The sequence below is a fragment of the Solanum stenotomum genome, chromosome 4 (assembly GCF_019186545.1).
Source record: "Solanum stenotomum isolate F172 chromosome 4, ASM1918654v1, whole genome shotgun sequence".
In the NCBI taxonomy this organism is placed as follows: Eukaryota; Viridiplantae; Streptophyta; class Magnoliopsida; order Solanales; family Solanaceae; genus Solanum; species Solanum stenotomum.
The window spans coordinates 31851779-31875843 of record NC_064285.1 but is presented as its reverse complement, the minus strand read 5'-3'; the positions used below and the strand labels follow the sequence as shown (position 1 = coordinate 31875843).

General features: G+C 35.7%; 1 protein-coding gene across 1 annotated transcript; it reads right to left on the bottom strand.

Annotated features, from left to right (window-relative positions):
* Window positions 1-5179: 5179 nt before the first annotated feature.
* LOC125862662 (trihelix transcription factor GT-1) lies at window positions 5180-13880 on the bottom strand. The gene is made up of 5 exons (XM_049542782.1): window positions 13264-13880; window positions 13137-13175; window positions 8045-8176; window positions 7353-7577; window positions 5180-5649 (listed from the first exon to the last, which is right to left on the bottom strand). Exons 1-5 carry the CDS (start codon window positions 13736-13738, stop codon window positions 5447-5449), a joined length of 1074 nt encoding a protein of 357 aa, XP_049398739.1. The 5' UTR covers window positions 13739-13880; the 3' UTR covers window positions 5180-5446.
* Between the last annotated feature and the right edge of the window lie 10185 nt (window positions 13881-24065).

The window sequence follows — 24065 nt, the reverse complement described above, 5'->3', positions numbered from 1 at the left end:
GATCAATGTTAACAAGCTAACTTTGATTTGACATTGCTAGATATGTCAGCTAAATACACCTTTGTAAGCAGGATATCTAATGCAATTTCGCTGTTTTAGATACACTCTGCTATGAAATTTGCTGCCAACCATTTTACAATATAACAATGACACAGATTTGCTAGCACCAGTCCAATAAGTTTTATGTTTTTTTTTCATGTGTTACTTTTTTGTTCTTTGTTGTTCTTTATTACTATCCTTAGTGATCAAATAACTATTCAAATAATCAAAAACTTGATCATGGCTGAATATATAAAATCTTGGGTATGTACTAAGTACGAAATAGAGAAATAAATGGCTCCTATATATTCTATGATTTCATATATTTTAATCATCCCACAAATCTATTGTTGAAGAAAATTTTGTTTGTAGTTTCTATAAACAAGAAGATCATATAATCATGTATTAGAGTCTACCATAAAGTTTACATAATAATGTAACAAATATATATATATTTTTTTTAATGACATTTATAAATTAATCTGACCTCCTTTTTTGGCAGTGCAAAAGAATGAGTTTTATTCTGAAGTTGATAACTTTGATGGTCACTCAACTATCAATTTTTTTCACAGAAAGTCACTCAACTATGACTTCTTTGCACAAAAATTCACTCAACCTATTTAATTATTTTTTTATTAAAATTTGCTGACATGGAATTTTAATTATTAACCAAAATTTTAAGAGTAAAATATATATCCATTTAAATCATTTAATAACCCACCCCATTTAACCCGACCTGCTAAAATATAATATTGAACTTTTTATTTCACCATTAATTCCCTAAATCATTAAATCATTCTCCCTTGTCTCCATCTTATTTATCTTCTCAAGACTCCAAAATCACAGCCATTTTCTTCCCATCTTACTTTTGCCATTTTCTTACGCGTAAATGACCAAGTGAATAGAGCTAAGGGAGAAGCTGATGCTATTTAATCTAATGCTCAAGCGACTGCGAATGCAATTACTGAGGTATCAAGAGCAATTCTTGAAGATGGAGGTTCTGATGCTACTAGTTTGAGGATTGCTGAGCAGTATGTTGAAGTGCTTGAGAAGATAAACAAGATGCGGACAAGGGAGAATGATTTAGCGAATTAATGGTAAAATAAAATGTTCAATATTATATTTTTAGCCGGTCGGGTTAAATGGGATATCTCAAAGTATGGGGCAAAGAATGTTGCGTTTTGACTTTGTCTCCTGGGATCCACCACAGGTTGGGTTTGGTGGGCCTGGTTTAAATGGATATATATTTGGTTCTTAAAATATTGGTTAATAATTAAAAATTCCATGTCAGCAAATTTTAATGAAAAAATAATTAAATAGATTGAGTGACTTTTTGTGCAAAAAAATCATAGTTGAGTGATTTTTGAGTTGAAAATAAAAGTTGAGTGACTTTCTGTCAAAAAAATTGATAGTTGAGTGACCATCAAAGTTATTGACTCTTTGATTTTGCTCATGGCATTAAGCAGATGAAGTGTTAGGATGAGTTATGAGTTTTTTCAAACTATGGATAATATTTAGTTGTAATACTTTAAACTATTATAATTGTTGCAAGTTTCATATTTCTTTTCAACTGAGATAAGATTAATTATAAAGGTTGTAGTGTTTTTATATTGTTTTAAGGAATTTCTCTGTTTTATCTAGTTGAAATTAATGTGTTTACTTTTGGCAACTCCCAAATGCCTACTTTATTGTGATGCTCCTCTAGATATTATCATTGTTTTAATTTTATTAATCATCAATTGTAAGAGCTACCGTTGGGCCGGTGCTCAACTGGGTCATGCCTTTCTAGAGTATATATATATATATATATATATATTTGTTTTTTGATAGGTATATTGCACATGATTATAAATTCAAAAAATATATGTTATAGTAAAAAATATTGCTTATTTAAGCCAAAGTTGGAATAATAAGCTTAGCACAAAATAACATTGCAGATTCTTTTGTGAATGTTCAATGTGAATTGTCATATATATCTCTTATTCACTCGAATCGATGAAGATGGTCAATGAAAGATTTTATTAGTTAAATGCAATAATGTATAAATTTATTTTAATTTGATGAGGTTCAATCATGTAATTTATCGTATCTCACTAATATTACCTTATAGACGATATTTGTTGTGTATTTTTCTTGTCATATAACCAGATATGCTTTGCACCAGTATTTCACATTAAACTGTTTAGATGTCATATGAACATGTGAAGAGAACAACTACGTTAACTGAGAAAAGTTTCCTTTTTTTTACCGAAAAAAATTTAAAATTAAAATTAAAGAATATATTGAATTTGTGAAATCATATATATAATCACATGTTTATCTTACACCCAATAAAGATATAGTTTATATACTTGTAAATGATTTTCAATTTATTCAACCAAGCATGATTCGTCAAAGGAAAAATAATAACACTGTGTTATTACGTATATAGGGGCTAAAGTAATAATATGAAAAATTATTGGTCAAAAGTTAATATAAAGAAAGATGAGAGATAGAAATAATTAATGTAATAACTATGGAATTCATAATATTATAACTAAGAATGTAAAAGAGTGTGAATAATGTTTGCAATAATTAGTAATAACTAAGAGAATTTATAATGTTATAACTAAAGAATTAATGTGCAATAGTTGAATTTCTAACAAATTTTATACTTACATAAATAAATAGGACTTTTAATTAATCTTACTATTTTTTATAGTTATTAGATTTTAATTTGGTGTAGGAAAAAAATGTAAATGTTTATTCCATATTACTAAATATTTTATTTTATAAATGATAAATTTTAAATGATTCATATAATCACATATTTTCACATTTTTTATGAGTTTTTTTTTTTAAAAAAAATAACTCGGAACATTTTAAAATAATATATTTTGAAGTTAGAAGATCTTGTTAATTTGATAATACATTAGTGACATATATAATACTTCAATTTAAATACAAATACCTACCTAAATATAATTATATATTTGCATTAATGAAAATATTTATCTCATAAAAATTATCTATTAAATAAATAATAAAAATTAAACTGATACAAACTTCAACTTGCGTTATTACAAGTCATATGGACTTTTCTTCATTTAAATTACTGAAATATTAAGAAATAGTAAATGAGTAAAACAAAAGGACAATGCTCATATAGTAATAATTATTTTGAAGCAAACTTCCTGACAATCTAAATCACATAAGTATCATTGATATATAAAGTCATTTTTTTAATCTTGAGCATCAAAAAAACAAATCATGGCAATCTCTAAATTTTGGAAAATGATATTCAAAAACATATATCTACATCACAAGAGAAATTGTTAACAAAAATAAATGAATTTAGACTACATCATGTTAACTTCATATATTGGAGCATTACATATTAATTTATATATTAAGCAAAAATATATTTATTATATCATCAAAATTATTTTCCCCAAGTACTCGAGGTTATGGAATATACTCTCTTAGGATAGAACGGTTTACTTCATCAGAATAGTGGTACCTCATGTTCTACTAAAGTTCGAACTCACTCAACCATAATAAATCACACAAAAATTATAAAACGCAAGAAGAAGAAGAGTAGATGATTAAAAAAAATTATTGTTGAAAAATGAGAGGAAACCCCTCTATTTATATATAGTCAACAAAGGATAGTATGAACAAGTGTTTTTTGTGTCTTATCTGAAAAGTCACGACCTTTGGAAAAGATACAACTCTTTGAAAAAGTCACAATTTATTGAAAAAGTCACAACTCATCGAAAAAGTTACAACTTAAGATAAAAATTTTATAATAATTTAACATTCAAGTTAGAAGTTCATGCTTCTAAAATAATATAGCTACAGATATAGATAGATATATCTGCATATGCCCATTGTGACATTATTAACAAATACAAAATTCAGTCGGTTCTTAAAGTATGATAGTACAATTATTATTAATAGATTAAAGAATCTAATTGTACTCCCTCAGTTTCACATACTTGTCACGTTTTACTTTTCAAAAGTCAATTTAACTAATCTTTAAAGCTAAATTGAATTAGACTAGATGAATATAATAAAATTAAATTTTATACGAAAAATAGTAGAAATTACAATTCTTCTCATACAAATGTGAATTTCTCTTATTAATATAAAGTAAGATTTTGCTAAAATCCACTATAACATTTATGGGGAAGTTTGAAAAATATTTCCATTAGTATTCAATGAATGGCTATTGCTCTTATTTGGAGAAAAGGCCCAAAATAGTCCCTCATATTTGGGTTAAGACTCAAAGTCAGCCTTGAGTTTTCACTTGAAGCATTAATAGTCCCTCATGTTTACAATATTGGTGCACTTTTGATCCTCCTCCTAAATTTTGCCTATTTTTTAACTTTATTTTTATCCATAATTTATGTATGGAATGTTCAATAATCATTTTATATATTTAGTAGAAATAATAACTCCATGTGAGAGATTGTGAGAAGAAAATACCTTGTTTTGTTTAGTAGAAATCGTATTGCAGATAAAATCGAGAGGTTCATCACAATGATTTCACGTGCAATAGTACAAATTTTTCTTTTCTTGCAACGTCATATGTCAAGATGTTCTTAGTTTAGCTGCAGTAGTATTTCTACTAAACAGAACAATGTGTTCTTCTTCTCACCTTCTCTCACATAGAGTTATTATTTCTACTAAAATATATAAAAAGACAATTGGACATTCCTTACATAAAATTGTGGACAAAATTAATGTTAAAAAATAGGTAAAAGTTTAGGGGAGGACCAAAAGTGCACCAATATTGCAAACACGAAAGACTATTAATGCTCCATGTGAAAACTCAAGAATAACTTTGAGTCTTAACCCAAAGATGAGGGACTATTTTGGGCCTTATCTCCTCTTTTTTGTCCAACTCGAGAAAAATATTTATCTCAACATCAAATAAGACAAAAAAAAGGGAGAAAAGAAAACCTCAAACTAGAGAAATATGAAATACCAAATATATGTTTCTGAGAACCAAAAATGTGTATTAGTAAAGTAAAGCAAAAAGTAATAAGGCAAAACGCGTAGAGAAATAGAAGTAGAAAGTATGTACTGATTGAAGGATCTGAATTAAATTGAATGCTTTCAATTTCTTAAAACTGAAAATCACTCTATTTCTGTCTAATCTGTTCACATCTTACTAGAAAATCTTTAACTACATAACCACAGCAGAGAAATGGTTTCAGGATTTGGAAATACATCAAATATGAAAAGATTTACATGCAATCAAAAGCTAAGATTCAACTAATTTGTACATCGATGTCCTTCCCTACTTCATCTAGCTCCCATTTGCTACTATTAGGTATAGCTGGAACCATCTATACAACTTAGACTATCTAAATGAGCTTTGAGCAAAATATCACAATGATGGACAAGGCCATACTGATCCTCCTTAGTTGACACCACGATAGACGGCACCAGGGCAAAGCTCATCCATACTATCAACATTTCGATACCCATTATACTCTCTTAAACATGACCAACCTCTGCGTGATAAGAAGTTACGGAAATCATCCTCAGAGTAAAAGGTTTTATCCTCTGTATGAACAGGCAAGTGATCTGCCTCATCATACATGCAGATCTTTATCGTCAGGCCTGCGGAGCAGGAATCAGGTTAGTTTCTCTATTTCTTCTTATGAAGGGAATGAGAATGGGTTAGGGGGGACAAAAGAATAACAGAACTGAATACATAATAGCAAGATAGGCAAATGTGTACTCTGCAAAAGATTTACTTTAGTGGCATACCGCTGTCAATAATGCGCATATTATATATGTCCAATGCTTTATAACTTCGTCACCTTAATTTTATATTCACAAGGGTGATGTGAGACCGGTCCTGGAAATAAATATGGAGTTACAAAGCTCTAACATAGGTGGTGTTTTTGACATGGTGCGTATTGTGGGATGCATTTTGACATCAGACAATTTAAGGAGAAAGATGAAGTATTGTAAGCAGTTATTTGCAGAAAACATGGAGTGGACACTGACCACCTTTTGCTACATTTTAGCTTCATTTCGGAGTTGTGGGCAGACAGCTGGTGACAAAGTAGATGAACCACAGAAAGGTCATGGAGAGCCCCTTTATGAGTATTTTGGTTTATAAGGATGGATAGATAGATAGATATATAGAGAAAAAATATTCTCATCTAGCCAAAGACCATGATGTGGAACATGGAGCACCTTTGCAGAGAGGGATATTGAGCTCAGAAGCGCAATCGCGTGCCCCTAGCCGTGATTGCAAAGAAGGCGCCTAGAGCACCAGATTTGCAATTCATGCCCATGGCCATTTATGTAATTAGTTTAGTGTTACTATAAATAGTAAGACTTGAGATATATTTGCTTTCGGATGATTCATAGTTTTTTTTTTTCTTTTTTGATAAGGTAAAGGTTAATTGACTAAGTACGAAGAAGGTACCAAAACAACAAGTTACAAAAGACTGATGGGAATATCCATACAGTCAATTAAGACATCTCCCTAGCAGCTCCAAAAACTCCATATATTGATCTATATTATCAAGGAAACTATTTTTACACCAACAAAACTAATTATGTAAACACTTGTTTTTAACTCTAGAAATATGGTCTTTTAGCCCATCAAAACAAGCTTTATTTCTTTCTAGCCAGATAGTCCAGAATATGTACAGAGGTATAGTTCTCCAAATTTGCTTCAAAGCTTTCTGTGTTCTCTGGTGCTGCCAACTCTCCAATAATTCCTTCACGTGCTGAGGCATGATTCAAGAGATCCCACAAATACTGATTCAGAGTTTTACTCCTTTTGATGGGTGTTTAGGAATTTTCCTATAAATCTTCCTTGAAATCATTTATGTGATTAAAAGCTATTTTTATTGTTAGAATTGTTTTGTTTTATTTTCAAACTGAAATTGTTAAAATCATCATTTCCTCCTAATTTCTTGTTCTCTCTTTCTCCCTATGTTATTTCTTAATTTCTTGTTATCTCTTTCTCCCTATCTTGTTCTTAATTTCTTGATAAAATTTCTTACTTCCATGTATATGATTGTGATCATTCAATTAGCTGATTGCAGATGGGATTGTCTTAAAAAAGGAGTTTTTCGAGGCACGACAAAGGGATGTTAGAAATAGTGGATAGATAGAAGAATCTGATACTGTTAAATTGATGAACCAACTGGTGGCAGTAGAGATGGGACAGGGCAGGCTCACGGAAAGGTTCCTTGCCCCTTTACCAGCCCCGAGTACTTTGTAGTTTGTTATGGATATCAACACAACTACCAAAACCTCATCACAATGCTAGTTATAATTTTACTGTTGCATGACATTACCTTCATCGACATGCAAGGTGTAGTTTCCCAGTGGCATATCCCTGTCAAGTGTTCTGACAATATTATCTTCATCCTCCAACCAAAATGCACGCTTAGTCCTTAACCGAAAAGCAGATTTAATAGCTTCCTTGATCGCACATGCAGTGCCGTCAATACCAATTTTTTTGATGTAATCTCCCCACTTGACTGAGATAACTCGTCCCTCATATGACTGACTCGGCTCACCTGCAAACGCGTAGAATAGTTATTAGAATAAAATAAAAATCTAAGCGAGCTGAAACTGTAACCCTAGAAGCAATTTTTGACAGAAGCCTCAAAAGGGTAATCTTTGTACCAATTAAAATTAATTGACAAAGCCGCAATGCATCTAAACAAAACCCAGAGGCTGCCATCTGAACGAAATCCAGAGAATGATAGAATATAGACAGCATAAAAGTAGTGGTTACTGGGTTTCTAAAGAGTTTTAGGAGGGATGTTCTTAGAATAGTTCCCTCAGTGTACTCTACACTTCTTAAATTGAAGAGTCAAGGTAGGAAGAACTAGTCTGAATGACCCGACCAAGAAAAATATGCCAAAATAGTTTATTTCAGCTCTAATCTTTTTTTGAGAAGATTCTTCAGACTCCTTTTGTTTTCCTTCTCTAAAGCAAAACCATTGGGATGTTTCCACACTAATTTGTAACACAGACTAACCAGTTCCAGGTGGCTCTCTCCAATTCCAAGGGGAAACTCCACTAGCGGTGACTGCATCTGCCGCTGTTATGGCAAGAGGATGGCCATCATGATCCAGACGTCGTTCTAAATTAAGTGTTGGTCTCCCATTCTCTGTACATCAAAAATTTTATAAGTATATTCCACTGCATATTGTAACTTGGAAATCAACAAAAAAAAAAAATTAGCATGAAAAAGTAAGAGCAATAAATACTGCATGTCGTTCAGAAATACAGAGCATATATTCAGGAAAATTAAAGCGGCAATCATCTTAAGCTTAATTTAGTTTGCATTTCTTTAGAAACCAAACTAGAAACTTGCAGTGAAGGATTCTGAGCTCATGATTAAGTTGGAAAATATCATTGTTTTAACTTTTACCCTCCTTGAATCAGATGGGAGACTCGTTTTTAGGTTGAAGTGGTTTTCTTTTAATTAGATTACATTCTAATCGGCATTGATAGGTTTAGTTAGGCATTTTTGCAGATGTCTAAGAATCCGAAGGCAGTCTTCTTTGATTACTTACTTTGGTCTAACTTACATCTAAATCCATGGACAAACGATTGACCTGACATAAGCGCAACTTTTGTGAGGGAAAGTAATGGAGGATATACATTAGAACATAATGGAAGAAAAGAAATTCAATAATAGAAGATGACAAAGTGTTGCTGACTTCAAGATATGGCTGCTTCCACGATTTCATATGATACGTCTTTAAGAGAAACAAAGGATTATTCAAGGTGAAGTATGATTCGGTTTTTGAAGCATTAGGAACAACGCCACGGTAACGTGTTGCACCTAAGATATCATGCATTTTAAAAGGGCGAACAAGTGATGCACATATGCAAAAGATTGACAGATCGCCTGGTGATCCACTTCCAAATTCGTGGATTACAAATTAGCTTAAGGTTTTGGACCTAAGGTATCGTCAAGCTATACAAAAATGAAACACTGCCCACCTACAACTCGAAAGGATGCGTAAATAAGTATCCTTTAGATTCCATGTATATTTCGTATCCTTTTTTTTTTCTTTCTTTTTATCAGGTAAATATATTTTCATTGTGAAACATGGACTAAATGTTGTATACAAGGGGTAAACCAAAATGTAAAGAATCTGCATGCTATGATTCTCTACAAACTCCACCCAATTATCTATACAACAAGGAACTTTATGTGAACACCAAAAGGAAATAAGGGAACGGAGACTACTCATCAATTGGGAGAAACTCGACTCTACTCCTTCAAAAGCTTTCCTATTCCTCTCTCCAAACAACCCACATTAACACAAGTGGTATCACATTCCTTGTCCTTCGTCTTCTCCTCCTTCCACTCTTTCACAATTTTGGCATTGCCTATGGAGTGTCAAACCACCTAAACATATTACACCATAACCTCATGGTTAACCCACAATGGAGAAGAAGATGATCCACGTCCTCACCCGTCTTCTTACACATGCCAACCGACGCAAACAACCTTCCGTTTTCTAAGATTTTCCACTGTCAAAATCACCCCTCTAGCAGCTAGCCAAGAAAAAGAACACACCTTCCTCGGCACCTTTGGTATCCATATTGTATTACATGGAAAAACATGCTCCTCTCTAACCAACAGGTTATCATGAAGGACATCACAGATGTATATATTGTATCCTTCAATTTTTTGTATTATAAAGAATTGTTTTAACCACAAATTTAATCAATTAAACAAGAGCTTTCATCTTATCTTTTGTTTGTGATCTACTATAGAGCTTCCACCTTATCTTTCACTTGTGATGTAGTTTTATATGGTATCAGAGCCCAATGCAAACCTCTTCATCCGCATCCCTTCCTCCTCCATACCCATGTTGTCTCTAACACCTGCTTCTTCAAACTACAGGTCACGTAATTCTCAAAAGACTTCATTCTTTGTCAACCACATTCCCATATCTCAAGCAGTACTCTACTCCCTAATTATCCTCTCTTATTTTGGTAATAAGAGTCCACATTTCTCCCCCCAAACTCATCTAAACTTGTGCCTTATCACTCTGCACAGTCTCAGTCAGATTGTGGTTCCTTCCAAGCCTACATCTCCTACTAGTGATACATAACCCAATTCAAATTCCAACTTGGCACATATATTAGGAGTGGTATCGATGGCCTGAAGATCTCGAAGTTGGGTGAAATTCAGTTCTTGTTATAGTTCGTGATAGTTTGTGAGTGAAGAACAAGTGGCACACATCCTTAAAAGAGGAAGAAGGTGGACAGGAGAGAGCATTTGAGGCTGGAAAAATGGGTAGACCATAGTGGGTGTGATGATCCACCCACGAGTTTCTAGAGATTCAGTGGTGGTGAACATGATGGGCTTACCTGTTCATCTAGGGTGTTTTGAGTTTTTCAGGAAAGTGGGGGACATGTGTGGTGGTTTTGTGGATGCTTCCATTAAAGAGAAGCAAATGAAAGATTTTCATAAAAATTCTCATAGAATCGAGAATGAAGTTTAAACCTTGTATGCGTATCTCCAAACATTTTGGACATAAATACCTTTTAGAAGGTCGGTTCACAGTCTACACAACCTCTCCAGGGTGAGACTTGTGGTGAGAATAGAGGGGGAAATTTTGAGCTTCCTTGAAGACAGCAGATGGGGCTTTGGGGTTTAGGATATAGTTGTACCCTGAAGTCTGACATTTCTTGCTTGTCCACAAGGGAGTAGGACAGTGAGGAGATGAGGAAGAAAGGGGGAAGGATGGGAGACGGGAGAAGGGCTATTGAGAGTCATGCGAAGCCAAGTGAGTTGCTAGAGATGAATCTTCTGGCACCTGCATCGCAGAGGAAGCAAACATATGACGATGGATTTGAAATGGTGAGGAGAGGAAATGGGTTTCTATGCGGTGAAAAGACAAGAATACCGCTGGTTAAGTGAACTAGGAAAGAGAATATGAGTCAATTCACCAACTAAAAATAAAATAAACCAAATCAACCTATTCTTTTTTTTTCTTTTGAAAATGGTAATGTTAAAAAAATCAGCCTATTCTGTAGATCCATATAAGAGCCCTCTTGCTAAAAATTGTTCTTCTCATATGGTACCTACAGCTTCCTACCCAATCATAGCATGTCTCAACTTTTGATCTTGACTCAGGATGTCATACAATTTCCCCCTAACCAGAAATAGATTCTATTGTCCATCCTATTCATGAGGATCAAGATATCGAGAGGGAAAAAAAGTTCCATTTGAGTGGTCTGAGGAGTGTGAGTTGAGCTTACGGAAGCTCAAGGAGTTGCTTACTACCACTCCTATATTGACTCTTCCAGTTGGAGGAAAAGAAGCTTGAAGAGAAAGGATGACGATGGAGTTTTCCGGTGGAGAAAGTCCACCAGAATGGGGTTCCCCAAATCCAGAAGGAACTTCAGGATGATGCTTCGAGAAAGGGGCCTTTGATATTAGATAGACTTTCATAGTATTGAAACCTGAGTGTAAAATCCTCTGTCTAAAGTCTATATAAATAGATAGAAGCATGAAATATTGAAGTCACGCATTCCCATAAATTTTTTCTGTTGTGCTATATTTTCATGGTAGCTATGGTAGAGCTTTCGTTCTACCACTCTGAATTAACTGTTCAGACAGGCTATGATGCTAGAAGTTTAGAACTTCCAGCGGAATATGAAAAAAATTGGCCATGGAAAATGATATGGAAGACAAAAGTACCAGCGAAAGTGGCTTGTTTTGGATGGCTGGCAGCTCTTGGAGCGTATTTATCGCAGGATTGGCTGCAGGAGAAACGATTTATTCATTATAGCAAGTGCTTTTTATATGAGAATGCTAGGGAATCAGTGGATCACTTGCTACTTCACTGTAGCATTTCATGGCAGATTTGATATATAATTTTATGCATTTTTGGAGTTCACTTGGTAATGCCATCAAACTTTTGATAGCTACTCCATATTTGACAAACAAAGAGATTGACAGGAGACAAAGAGGCTTTGGAGTGAGTCACCTTATGCATAGCATGGGCCTAAGTTGCTCGGACTCTTCACTTTTGGTGCCGCACCCGTACCGGACACTCGCACCCGAGACTGAGCAACTTAGGGTGTGGGATCCGTGTCTGATTTGGTCAACCGATTTTGGGTACTTCGACTGAAATTGATGGAGAAAGTCTGGACAATTTTAATGATTTCTGTAATCAATACAAAAGCTAAGGTGAAATTGAAGGAAATGAAATACCTTTTATATCGAAATTTCTATGTCACTCCTTTTCCTTTGATCTCCTTCTAGGATTCTCCTCAAGTTCTCCAAATAATATCTCATAATTTAGGTTTTATAGCTCTATTTTAGATATTCTAATTATTTTTAGGCGAATCCCCGCACCCGTATCCATACATGAATCCATATCCCCAAATCTTAAAAATTTGATAATGAAGGATTCGACCTTTAGATCCGCACCCGTATCGGACACCCGCAGTCGAGTCCGAGCAACTTAGGCATGGACTATATGGCTAGGAAAGATCTAAAGATGCTTTGATGGGAAGAAGGAATTTGCAGCTGTTATAAAATTCAAATGTATTCAGAATCTGTTGTTTTAGGAGCAGTGGGTCTTTTGCTACTGATCTTTAAGATTTTATGGACTTGATAGAGTCTTTTGTCATGTAATTTGGACGAGTCCAATTTGTGTAACCTTTTCAGACTTTATACCATTATCTAAAAAAAACAATTTATATTTTATCAATCTCCATTTTTTCTAAAATTTACATTAACCCTTTCCTTGAAAAACTAATCCCTCCTATTATCACATATTGGTACCCCACAAATGAACTAGTATTGGATAGTGTATCCAACCAAAGAGAGCTTATCTCAAATTCCTCCAACCACTATTGTTGGGTCTGGTTAAGGGCCAGACCACTAGGTTCTATTTCACACAACCTAACTGGTCACCTTAAATATAATTAATTTTGACAACTTTATAGAAGTGAGGTATAATGAAGCAAGCAGCAGCTGAACATGAAGAGTATCCAAAAACACAGTAGGAAGTAAAGAAATGAACAACCACAGAGATAGTAAAAAAAAATGCAATGGTCTAAAGAGATATGCTACAGCTTAGATGTGTTACCTTCAACGGGTCCAAATGTGATGCTTGTATCATCAAGACCTGGGATAAAGTGGGATACAGTGGAAGAGATTAGAACTGAGAGGAAAATAAGAGAAGATGGTTGGAGCAGTTAAAAAGAAGAAGATACCTTTTTGAGCGAAGTGCATAAAAGAATCAACCTTGGGAGGGGGAGGAGGAGGGCTCTTATAACCAGTATTAGTCCTGTCTCTTAAAATCTCGTCAATTTCCTTATAATAGGACATCTTAGCAGAGCCATTTCTATCTTGATTTTGTTTAGCTTTCTTGAATTCCTTCAACAAATTTCTCCATTTATCAGTACACATAGTAGGTGACCTATCAAAGCCTTTTTCTCTCATCTTCATAGAAATTTGGTCCCACAAATGCTTATTAGACTTTGAAGTATTGAAAAGAGAGTCAATTTCTCTACGAAGACCAATAAGTACTCGAGTTTCTTCTTGTACCCATGTCTCTGCACGTTTCTTAGGGGTTTTCACATCAGAACAAGGGTTTGTACAATTTTCCTCGCCCCCACTGCTCGTCGTATCTCCGCCGCCCATCAGAATTTGCTGCTGGCTATTGCTAGTCACCACGTCAACCATCATTTTCTCGATCCTAGACTTCTTCTTTCTACAACTCTATAGCTTCAGCACTTTCGCCTATCCACACTGCCCACTAACTAATTTTTCTTCACTTCCCTCTACATTATCTAAATTATTATTCCTTCCCCTTAATTTTCAACTCTTTCTTTTTTTCCTTTAAAAAACTTTTCTTTTTAGTCCAAAGTCGGATCCACTGATCCATTTTTAGATTAAAACAAAAGAAACGTATTCTAAACATAAAAGAAATGGACCAATTAAAACATCCAAAAAAGCCCTAAAATACCCATTAGCTATACAAATTGGTATAAATTGCCCTTCATCCACTTATCGGGCCAAAAATGTCTCTAAAATCAATATTTTGGTTCTTTTTTACCCTTATCTTTAATGGTCTCTATACATAACCCTAATTAACAAAATAATTAATGGCGTGTCACTATCCTAACAAATAATTAAACTAATTAAAAAGACCACAAAATACCCATTGGATCAGGAAAATATGTCATACAACTTCCTATGATCAGATGAACAATCGGCTGAGATTGAATAGGTTGAGGAGGTACTTCTAGCACTTCAACTTCACCTTCAAGCATTTCTAATAATACCCTACTCATCCAAGGGTGTCGTATCGGATTTGCTTGTATGCACCATAATGCAACTAAACTCAATTTTATAGCCATCTTCTTTTCATCATCATTTGCTTCTTTACCCACCACAATATCCTTCCCCTTGTTAAACTTACCATAAATATAATAAGGAAAATATTGGCGGAATCCTCTTCATCTTCAACTTCATTTCTGTTTAAGTCCAACATTTCCATTAGAAACATCCCAAAACTGTAAACATTAGCTTTGTAAGAGATTGCTCCAATGCTTCTGTTGATCAACTCTAGAGAAACATATCCAATCGTTCTACGAGCAACTGTCGGAAGCCGGTGAAAAGAGTTTTTAGGTATTAAAAAATAAACATACTTCCGCTCCAGTGTTAACTTTACCATATACCAATGGGTTTGTGGTTTATTGTGATGCTTCGAGAATTGGTTTGGGATGTGTCCTTATGTAAAATGGGAAAGTCATTGCCTATGCTTCAAGTCAACTTAAAGTGCATGAAAATAACTATCCTACCTCTGATTTGGAACTAGTGACAGTTGTGTTTGCATTAGAGATTTTGGAGGCATTACTTGTATGGTGTTCATGTTTATGTCTTTACCGACCATAATAGTTTACAATACGTGTTCAAACAGAATGACCTAAATCTTCGCAAAAGAAGGTGGCTTGAGTTACTAAATGAGTATAACATGAGTGTTCTCTATTACCCCCGCAAAGCGAATGTGGTGGGAAATGCTCTTAGTCGGTTAACAATGGGTAGTGTTTCTCATATTGAAGATGGTAAGAAGGAGTTGGTTCAAGATGTTCATAGATTGTCTTGTTTGAGTGTTCGAATAGTTGATTCCACCAAATGGGGTGTTATGGTTCATAATGCTTATGAATCGTCTTTTGTGTCAGAAGTGAAAGAAAAACAAGGTCTTGATCTGAATTTTGTTGAATTTAATGAAGCAGTATTTAGAAAGTCTGTAGAGGCTTTCGCCCAAGGGGGAGATGGAGTACTTTGACATCAAGGTCATTTGTGTGTTCCCAATGTAAATGACTTGAGAGGGAAAATTTTATCAGAAGCCCATAGTTCTCGATATTCCATTCACCCAGGAGCCATCAAGATTTACCATGACTTTCGGGAGGTCTATTGGTTGAATGGGTTGAAGAAGGATATTGCGGAATTTGTTGCTATGTGTCCTAATTGTCCACAAGTGAAAGTTGAGCATCAGAAGTCGAGAGGTTTGTCCCAAGATATTAACATTCCTACTTGGAAATGGGAAGATTTGAATATGGACTTCAGTGTTTGTTTACCCCGCACTCGGCGATAACATGACTCGATTTGGTTGTAGTAGATCATATGAAAAAATCAACTCATTTCATTCCGATCAAAGTTTTTTATTCGGCAGAAGACTATGCTAAGTTGTACTTGAAAGAAATGGTTAGTTTTCATGGAGTGCCCTTATACATTATCTCTAATTGTGGTACCCAATTCACTTCTCAATTTTGGAAATCTTTCAAAAAGGGGCTTGGTGCTCGTGTTAAACTTAGTACAACCTTTCATCTGCAAACTGATGGGAAGGCGGAGCGTACTATCCAAACTTTGGAAGATATGTTGTGAGCTTGTTTAATTGACTTAAAGATGATCATTTGCCTTTGATTGAGTTTGCATATAATAATAGCTATCACTTAAGCATTGGTATGGCTCAATTTGAGGCTATATATTGTAGGAGGTGTAGATATCTTATAGGTTTGTTTGAAGCAGGTGAAGTTGCCTTGATAGGTCCCGAATTGGTACATGAAGCGATCGAGAATGTTTGGCTTATTCGAGAAAGGTTGAAAATGGCTTAAAGTTGACAAAAGTCCTATGCAGATGTTAGAAGAAGAGATTTTGAGTTTGATGTGGATGATATGGTTTATTTGAAAATTTTACCCATGAAGGGTGTGATGAGATTTGTAAGAAAGGAAAACTTAGTCCCCGTTATGTGGCCCTTATATGATTTTGAGGCGTATTGGTAAAGTTTCATATGAACTTGATTTTCCTAATGACTTGGCATCGGTGCATCCGCTTTTCCATGTCTCCTTGTTGAAAAATGTATCGGTGATCCGATATCTATAGTACCATTGGAGAGTCTAGGTATAAGGTATAACCTTTCTTATGAAGAAAGTCTAGTTGAAATTTTGGACCGGCAAGTTCGGAAGTTGAGAAATAAAGAAGTTGCTCCGTAAAGGTTCTTTAGAAAAATTAGTTACTTGAGGGTGATACTTGGGAGGCTGAGGCCGATATGATGTCCCGTTATCCTCATCTCTTTTCCTCCATGCCTACTCTAGCTTGAGGTATTCAATTCTTCATGGTTCACTCTTTTGGGTTCGTCTGTCTTAGATATTCCGAGGATTCCTCATTTATGCATGTTTATGAGAAGCTTAAATTTTGAGAAAATGAGTTAACTTGATTGATTTCTTCGTGTTTATATGTATTTGAGTATGAGTTGCATATAGACCTTATGAAATGATACTTTGAACATGCTTTAACTTGGAGTTGATGTTTCCTCCTCGGATATGTGCATTTATGTGATTGCATTCATGTTGGACTGTTAGATCTAGTTCGTACCCTCCTTTTGATGTCTTGATTTCCATTCGAGGACGAATGTTCCAAAGGGGGAGATATTGCAACACGTTGTATTTGAAAATAAGATATTTTATGTTTTTTGGAACTGATGTCTACACCGATGGGACCACCAATGGACTGTAGATTGACCTACGAGCTGTAGGTGGTAACCATAGGTTGCAAGTCCAAAGATTTTTCAAATTTCTAGTCCTAGTAATTTTTTTACGGTTCACCAGGACGGTCCGTCATTCAAGGTACGAGTCGTACATAGGTCTCATAGGGGAGTCCCAAACTTAATGAAATTTGAGGGTCAAAGTTGGAACCTATGGCTGGCATGTATGGTCCATAAGTGGACCAACGAACCGTACATTGTAACCATCGATGGGGGTCCAAAATATGTTCCCAGAACCCTATTGACGATTGGGCAAGATTATCCGTAGTTGGACCTATGAACCGTAAGTCGAACCGTAAGTGGATGCCCAATAGTTATTTTAAGGGCTTCTTGGTCTTTTCCCTAATTATTTTAATCCTATACTACGTCATTTTACCTTCTACCCTAAGCCTTATAAAATGATTTTTAAATCCCAAAATCACCTAATTCAATTCACTCTCCTAAATTATTAAAAAGAATATGATCAAGTTCATCCTTGCAAATATTTGTCTCTTTAAGGTAGAATAAGAAGAAGACATAGGGTTTCCCTCAAGTCTCAATTCCCACCATAACTTTTGGGCTTTGAACTCCAAGGTATGATAGTCTAAACCTATGGAGCTCTTTCCTCCATAGGGTTCCTAAAATCCCAATTTTCTAAAGTAAGATTCCGCAATCAAATTGGGGTTTTATTCAATTGCCATGGGTTTTTTTGAATACTGATTCGATTGATTGATTTATGTCTTTTTTTGCATGAATTGAAGAAATTACATGTTTTAGGTTAAATATACCTTAAATCCATGCATGACCTATGATTTGTATACCATGATGATATTATGTGGGTTTTGAACTATGAAAGATGAATATATGAAGATATGCATTTTCTTTATGAAATTGATGAAAATTGTTTAAGGTTGCTTTCAGAGTTAAGCACTCAATACATGAATGTGAAAGGGGTTTTCTCACATAAAGGATTCTTAGATTTGAAAGGTTTTCTCAACTAAACTTTGATTCAAGATTTAAGATCTATTCTAATGAACTGTAGCTTGGATTGGCTACTTGATGTGTCATTCCATGGATAATAAGATGAGTTAAGACTAATGACGTTTTCGTGGGATTTATACTTAACACCAAGAGGATATTGAGATGGAAGCTCTCCCGTACTTTAGGATGGATTTCTAGTAGCAATCTCCCTATCCAATAACTACGTGCCACCATAGGTTTGTCTTAGATAAACGCTAGCTAGTAGATCCACGTAAGCTAGAAGTTTATAGTTCTTACCTTGGCAAGTAAGGGCATCTCTTTTCGGTGTGGGATAGACACCTGATTTCATGTTATAACTCACATGGTCCATATGTCGGTTAATGGCTAATTCCCATAATAATGAACTAAGGTTACTCTTAGAAGTATATCACATGTGTTTTGAAGATGATTTAACCTGCATTGACCATGATCACGATTTATGTTTTCTAACCTTTTATCATATGGCTTAAGCTTGGTCATTGCATTTCATGAAATGTCCTTTTAGCATGATTCTCTAACTTTTATGCATCACTATCATACTTGGTACGTTCTATGTACTAACACATAATCTTGCCTACTAATTCCCATAGTTTTTGTAGTGCTTCTTCTACCCATCTCGATCAAAAGCCCCTTCTTTCCTCGTCCGAGGGACTTTTTCTTTAGAATTTCTTAATAGAAAGAGGAAATCCGTTGTTTGGAAGAGAATATAGAGAATCCGCGAGGAGCTAGAAAAAGACCAAGTGGATACCTTTGTAGGCTTTGGATATTAATGAGTCCTCATGTTCCTTGTACCGAGATTTTTCTTTACGTCTTTTGTTTAGTATGTTGTATGTAATTTTGTAACACCTCAGAATCTAGTAGGCTAAGCTAGGGCTAAGTGAGAGGCCAAAACCCAAAAAAGGAAGCTTGGGTAGCCTTCACCAAGCACTGCCCACCACCCACGACCACCATGACGGCTCGTGGTAGGGGCCACATCTCGTGGTGATGGCCGTGGTGAGTTAGGCAGTGAGCTCCCAAGATTCCCCAAAGAAGGACCCTCTCCACAAGCCCCTAGACGGCTCGTGAAGGCCACCACGGGCCGTGGGAGGGGTCGTGGGGTTGACTTAGTTTTTAGGGGAGAAGGGGGTGGCAACCTAGCCAATGGTCAAGGGACCACGAACACCACTACGAGCCTTGTGACCCTTGACGGGCCGTGGTGCCCCTCGTGGCGGTGAGTCTACAGTTATCAGTTCAATGGTTTTTGGATAATTTTTGGTTTTAAGTGAATCAAAGCTATGTCGGTTTTCCCATGCCTAGGACTCCTATATAAGTGATCTTAACCCCAAAACTCACCCATTCAAGTCATTATTTCCAAAACCCAAAAGAAAATCAAAGATCTTCCTCCCCAAAATATTTCTCTTTAGAAACTTGAAGAAGAAGAAAGGATTCAAGCTAGGATCAACGTCAAGCCTCAATTCCTCCATTGAAGTTAAGCATTTGGCTTTGAGGTATGATAGATTTCATCCATGGAAGCCTTTCCTCCATTGAGTTCCCAAATTCTCTTATTTTCAAAGTTAGAAATCTGAAATTGAGTTAGAGTTTTCTTCAATTGTCATGGGTTCTCTTCAATGTTGATTTAAATTATTGAATTATGGTCTCTTAAGCATGAATTTATGAAATACTATGATTTTGTGATGATTTCCCCCTAAACCCATGTAACCCCCATGTTTTCAAGTTATGAATCATGCGATGTGTGATTTTGATTGGAAAGGAAGTGTTTTATGAAATTCAGCATGTATTGCAAGATTCTCATGAATTTATAATAAAATCCATATATAACCCATGTTTTCTAAGCATTGATGAGTGAAAGTGGGTTTTGAACCGCAAGAAGTGAATTATGGACTTATGTAGTTTCCTATGAAATCTATGCAAATGATAAAGAAGCTTTGAGAGTAAAGTGTCAATGATGATGATCATGATGTGTTATTGAAAGGATTTTCTCATATACAAATAAGAGTAAGATGTGTATTCACATAATAAGGATTCTTGGGTTGAAAGGCTTTCTAACCTAATTTAATCAAAGAGTAAGAGCAATCCTAACAAAACTAGCTTGGATTGGTTATCCTAGGATACCTTTCCATGTATGATGACTTAGCTTGGATTGGCAAAATGACGTACCCTTCCATGGATAATAAGAACATGTAAGAAATTACTATTACGTGGGATTTATGCTTAGCACCGAGAGGATATTGAGATGAAAGATCTCACGTTAGTAGATGCCGGGTTTCTAAAAGCAGTCTCATTATCCCTTACCTATGTGCCCCCAGAGGATGATTTTTTAGATAGACATTAGCTAGTGGATCCAGTTAAGCTAGAAGTTTATGGTTGTACCTTGGCAAGTAGGACAACCCTTTTCGGTGTGGGAGACACCGGGGGATCATGTTATAGCTCATATGGTCTCTATGTGGGTTAAGGCTAATTCTCCACATTAATATGGACTGAGGTTTCTTCAAGAAGTATCTCATAAGTGTTCAAAGGCTTTAAACATGATTAACTTGCATTGACTTTAGTTTTATGACTTATGTTTCTATCTCTCTTATATCATGGTTTAGCTTGGTCAGTTGCATGTCATGAAATGAAATGTCCTTTTTAGCATGTTTTAAATGTTTTATGTATAGCTATCATATTGGTACATTGTTTTGTACTAAAGTATACTCTTGCCTACATTTCCCCAAATGTAAGGTCCGACAGTCAGGGCCATCAGTTTCGTGGCTGGTGGTCGACTTGAGATTTTCCAATCTTTGGTGAGTCCTCGTTCTTCAAGGATAGACTTTCATTATTTTAGTTCCTTTTCTTGTATTTCACTTTTGGACATAATTTATGGGCTAGGCCCAATTTCATTCTATTGTATTAGATGGCAATGATAAGACAAGTTTATTAGACTTCCGCTTTGCCTTTATAAAATGTTTTTGACTTGGACTATTGTTTTTATCTTATTATTCTATTTCTTATTTTATGAGAGCTAAGTGGATTGTATGGAGTCCTTCGGGATTCTATACGCCATGTTACATCTAGGGGGTACCCTGGTTCATGACAAACTTGGTAATTCGAGCACAAGGTTTAGAATGGTCCTAGGATGTCTCATAAACCACGCCTGGTAGAGTCTTGTTCATAAGTGTGAAGCACGCCACATTTATGAATGAGAGGCTACAAAATTATTAGGAAACTCCACTTCTTTCATTACTTTAAAGTCGTGCGATAGAGTTTAACTCTATAAGGTCTCCCTCCTAATCCTTATCCAATGCTCTACAAGAAATGGTTACTTGAAGAGCGTATTCGAGAAGGAATGTGAGGGCAAATGAGGAAAAAGAAGCTCTTGCTCAAGCTCCTAAAGTTCCGATCAATTCTTTTGCCGAGCAAGTGTCCAATGCGGAGTTTAGGGCTGCTTTTCAAGTGTTGGCTCAAGCCATGATAGCCCAAGACAATAGGGAGGTTGTGGTTCCTATGAACCCAAATGTGGGCACGATGGCTTCAAGAGTGAGGGACTTTACTTGGATGAATCCTCCAGAGTTTCATGGTTCTTAAGTTAAGGAAGATCCTTAAGAGTTCATTGATGAGGTCTATAAGGTTTTGATGATCATGGGAGTGACGCTGGTAGAAAAGGTGGAGTTGGCCGCTTATCAACTAAAAGGTGTGGCTCAAAAATGGTATAACCAATGGAAGGAAGGTAGACCGGAAAATGGGGGTCCTCTTGATTGAGAGAAATTTAAGGCCATTTTTTTATAGGTTCTTTCCCCTTGAGATGAGGGAAGCCAAGGTGCTTAGTTCATTAACCTTCAGCAAGGAAGTATGAGTGTAAGGGAATATGCTCTAAAGTTCACTCAATTGTCTAAATATGCTCCAACAATGGTTGTGGATTCAAGGGCTAGGATGAGTAAATTCGTTTCGGGTGTGTCTGAAATAGTGGTCAAAGAGTGCCATACCGCTATTATCATTAATGACATGGACATCTCTTGTCTCATGGTTCATGCACAACAAATTGAAGAGGAGAAACTTAAGGGATAGCCTAAGAAGGAAAAATGGCTAAGACCGGTGATGGAAATTTCTCTCATGAAAGGTTCGATGGACATAGTCATCCTAGATTTCGACAAAGGTTTTCCGATCAAGGTTCCTCTAATGCACCGCCTAAGTTCAACAGAGATAGGGATGTCTAACTCCAAGAATTAGGGAGGTAATGGTAGTGGATCTTCAATCCCTAGGTCTACTTGTACTAAGTGTGGAAAGAAGCACGAGGGTAAATGCCCAGCCGACACATATGGTTGCTTTTGTTGTGGTAAGAGTGGTCATAAAATGAGGGATTTCCTGGTGCTTATGGCTGAAGGAAGAGAGGGTAAACAAGCTCTTACTAGTGGTTTAGGTCCCAATGCTCCTAAGAAAAACCACTTCTATGCACTTCAGACTTGAGGTGAAAAAGAGGGTTCCCCGATATGGTTACCGGTATATTGAAAGTTTTCCAACTTGATGTTTATGTTTTACTTGATCCCGGTGCTACCTTGCCTTTTGTGACGCCATATGTCGCTATGAGGTTTGATGTTCTTCCAGATGTGTTGTTAGATCCTTTTTTTGTCTCTACTCATGTTGGTGATTCTATTATGGCTAAGAGGGTCTATAGAAAGTGTCCCATTTCCTTATCCCATAGAGTTAATCTTTTTTACTTGGTAGAGCTTGATATGTTAGATTTTGATGTTATTTTTTGGTATGGATTGGCTGCACCAATGTTATGTTTCTATTGATTGTAGAACTCGTGTAGTCAAGTTTCAGCTCCCGAATGAGCCTATCCTAGAGTGGAAGGGGGGAAATTCTATGCCTAAGGGTCAGTTTGTCTCTTATCTTAAAGCTAGAAAGATTATCTCTAAGAGTTGCATTTACAATCTAGTTAGGGTGAGGGATGTAGATTCTGAAACCCCTTCTCCTGAGTCCATCCCCGTTTTTAATGAGTTTCTATAAGTGTTCCCAAATGATCTACCCGGTATCCTCTCGAGCGGGAAATAGACTTCAGTATTGACCTTCTCCCAGATACACAACCTATTTCTATTCCTCATTACCGTATGGCTCTGGTAGAACTTAAGGAGTTGAAAGAACAATTGAAGGATTTGTTGGATAAGGGTTTCATCCGACCTAATGTCTCTCCATAGGGTGCTCTAGTTTTGTTTGTTAGAAAGAAAGATGGTTCTCTCCGTATGTGTATTGACTATCGTCAGTTGAATAAGGTGACCATTAATAATAAGTATCCTCTTCCAAGTATAGATGATTTATTTGATCAACTTCAAGGGGCAAGTTATTTCTCTAAGATTGACCTTCGGTCGGGTTATCACCAATTGAGGGTGAAAGATGATGACATTTCGAAGAAGACTTTTTGAAATCGGTATGGTCAGTATGAGTTTTTATAATATCGTTTGGGTTGACTAATTCTCCGGTGATGTTTATGGATTTGATGAATAAGGTGTTTAGACAATACCTTGACATGTTTGTGATTGTGTTCATTGAAGATATTTTTATCTACTCGAAAAGTTAGAATGAACATGTTGATCATTTGAGGATCGTGTTGCAAGTTTTTAAGGACCAACAATCTTTGCAAAGTTTAGAAAATGTGAATTTTTGTTAAGGTCCGTAGCTTTCCTTGGTCATATTGTTTCAAGTAAGGGTATTGAGATAGATCCTAAGAAGATGGATGCGGTCAAGAGTTGGCCTAGACCTCTAACTCCTTCGGATATTAAAAGTTTCTTGGGTTTGGACGGTTATTATAGAAGGTTTGTTGAGGGTTTCTCTTCGATTGCCTCTACTTTAACGACTTTGACTCAAAAGAAGGCTAAGTTCATATGGTCCAAAACACGTGAAAAGAGTTTTCAAGAGTTGAAAGATATATTTACTTCTGCTTCGGTGTTAACTTCACCGGAAGGGACGGATGATTTTTGTGGTTTATTG

Excerpts from the sequence above, each read along its gene's own strand:
- LOC125862662 (XM_049542782.1), bottom strand. The coding sequence starts at position 13,738 with ATGATGGTTGACGTGGTGACTAGCAATAGCCAGCAGCAAATTCTGATG. Across the intron at positions 8,177-13,136 it reads CACATTTGGACCCGTTGAAG|AGAATGGGAGACCAACACTT; the intron begins GTAACACATCTA and ends TTTGATGTACAG. Across the intron at positions 5,650-7,352 it reads CACCTTGCATGTCGATGAAG|GCCTGACGATAAAGATCTGC; the intron begins GTAATGTCATGC and ends CCTGCTCCGCAG.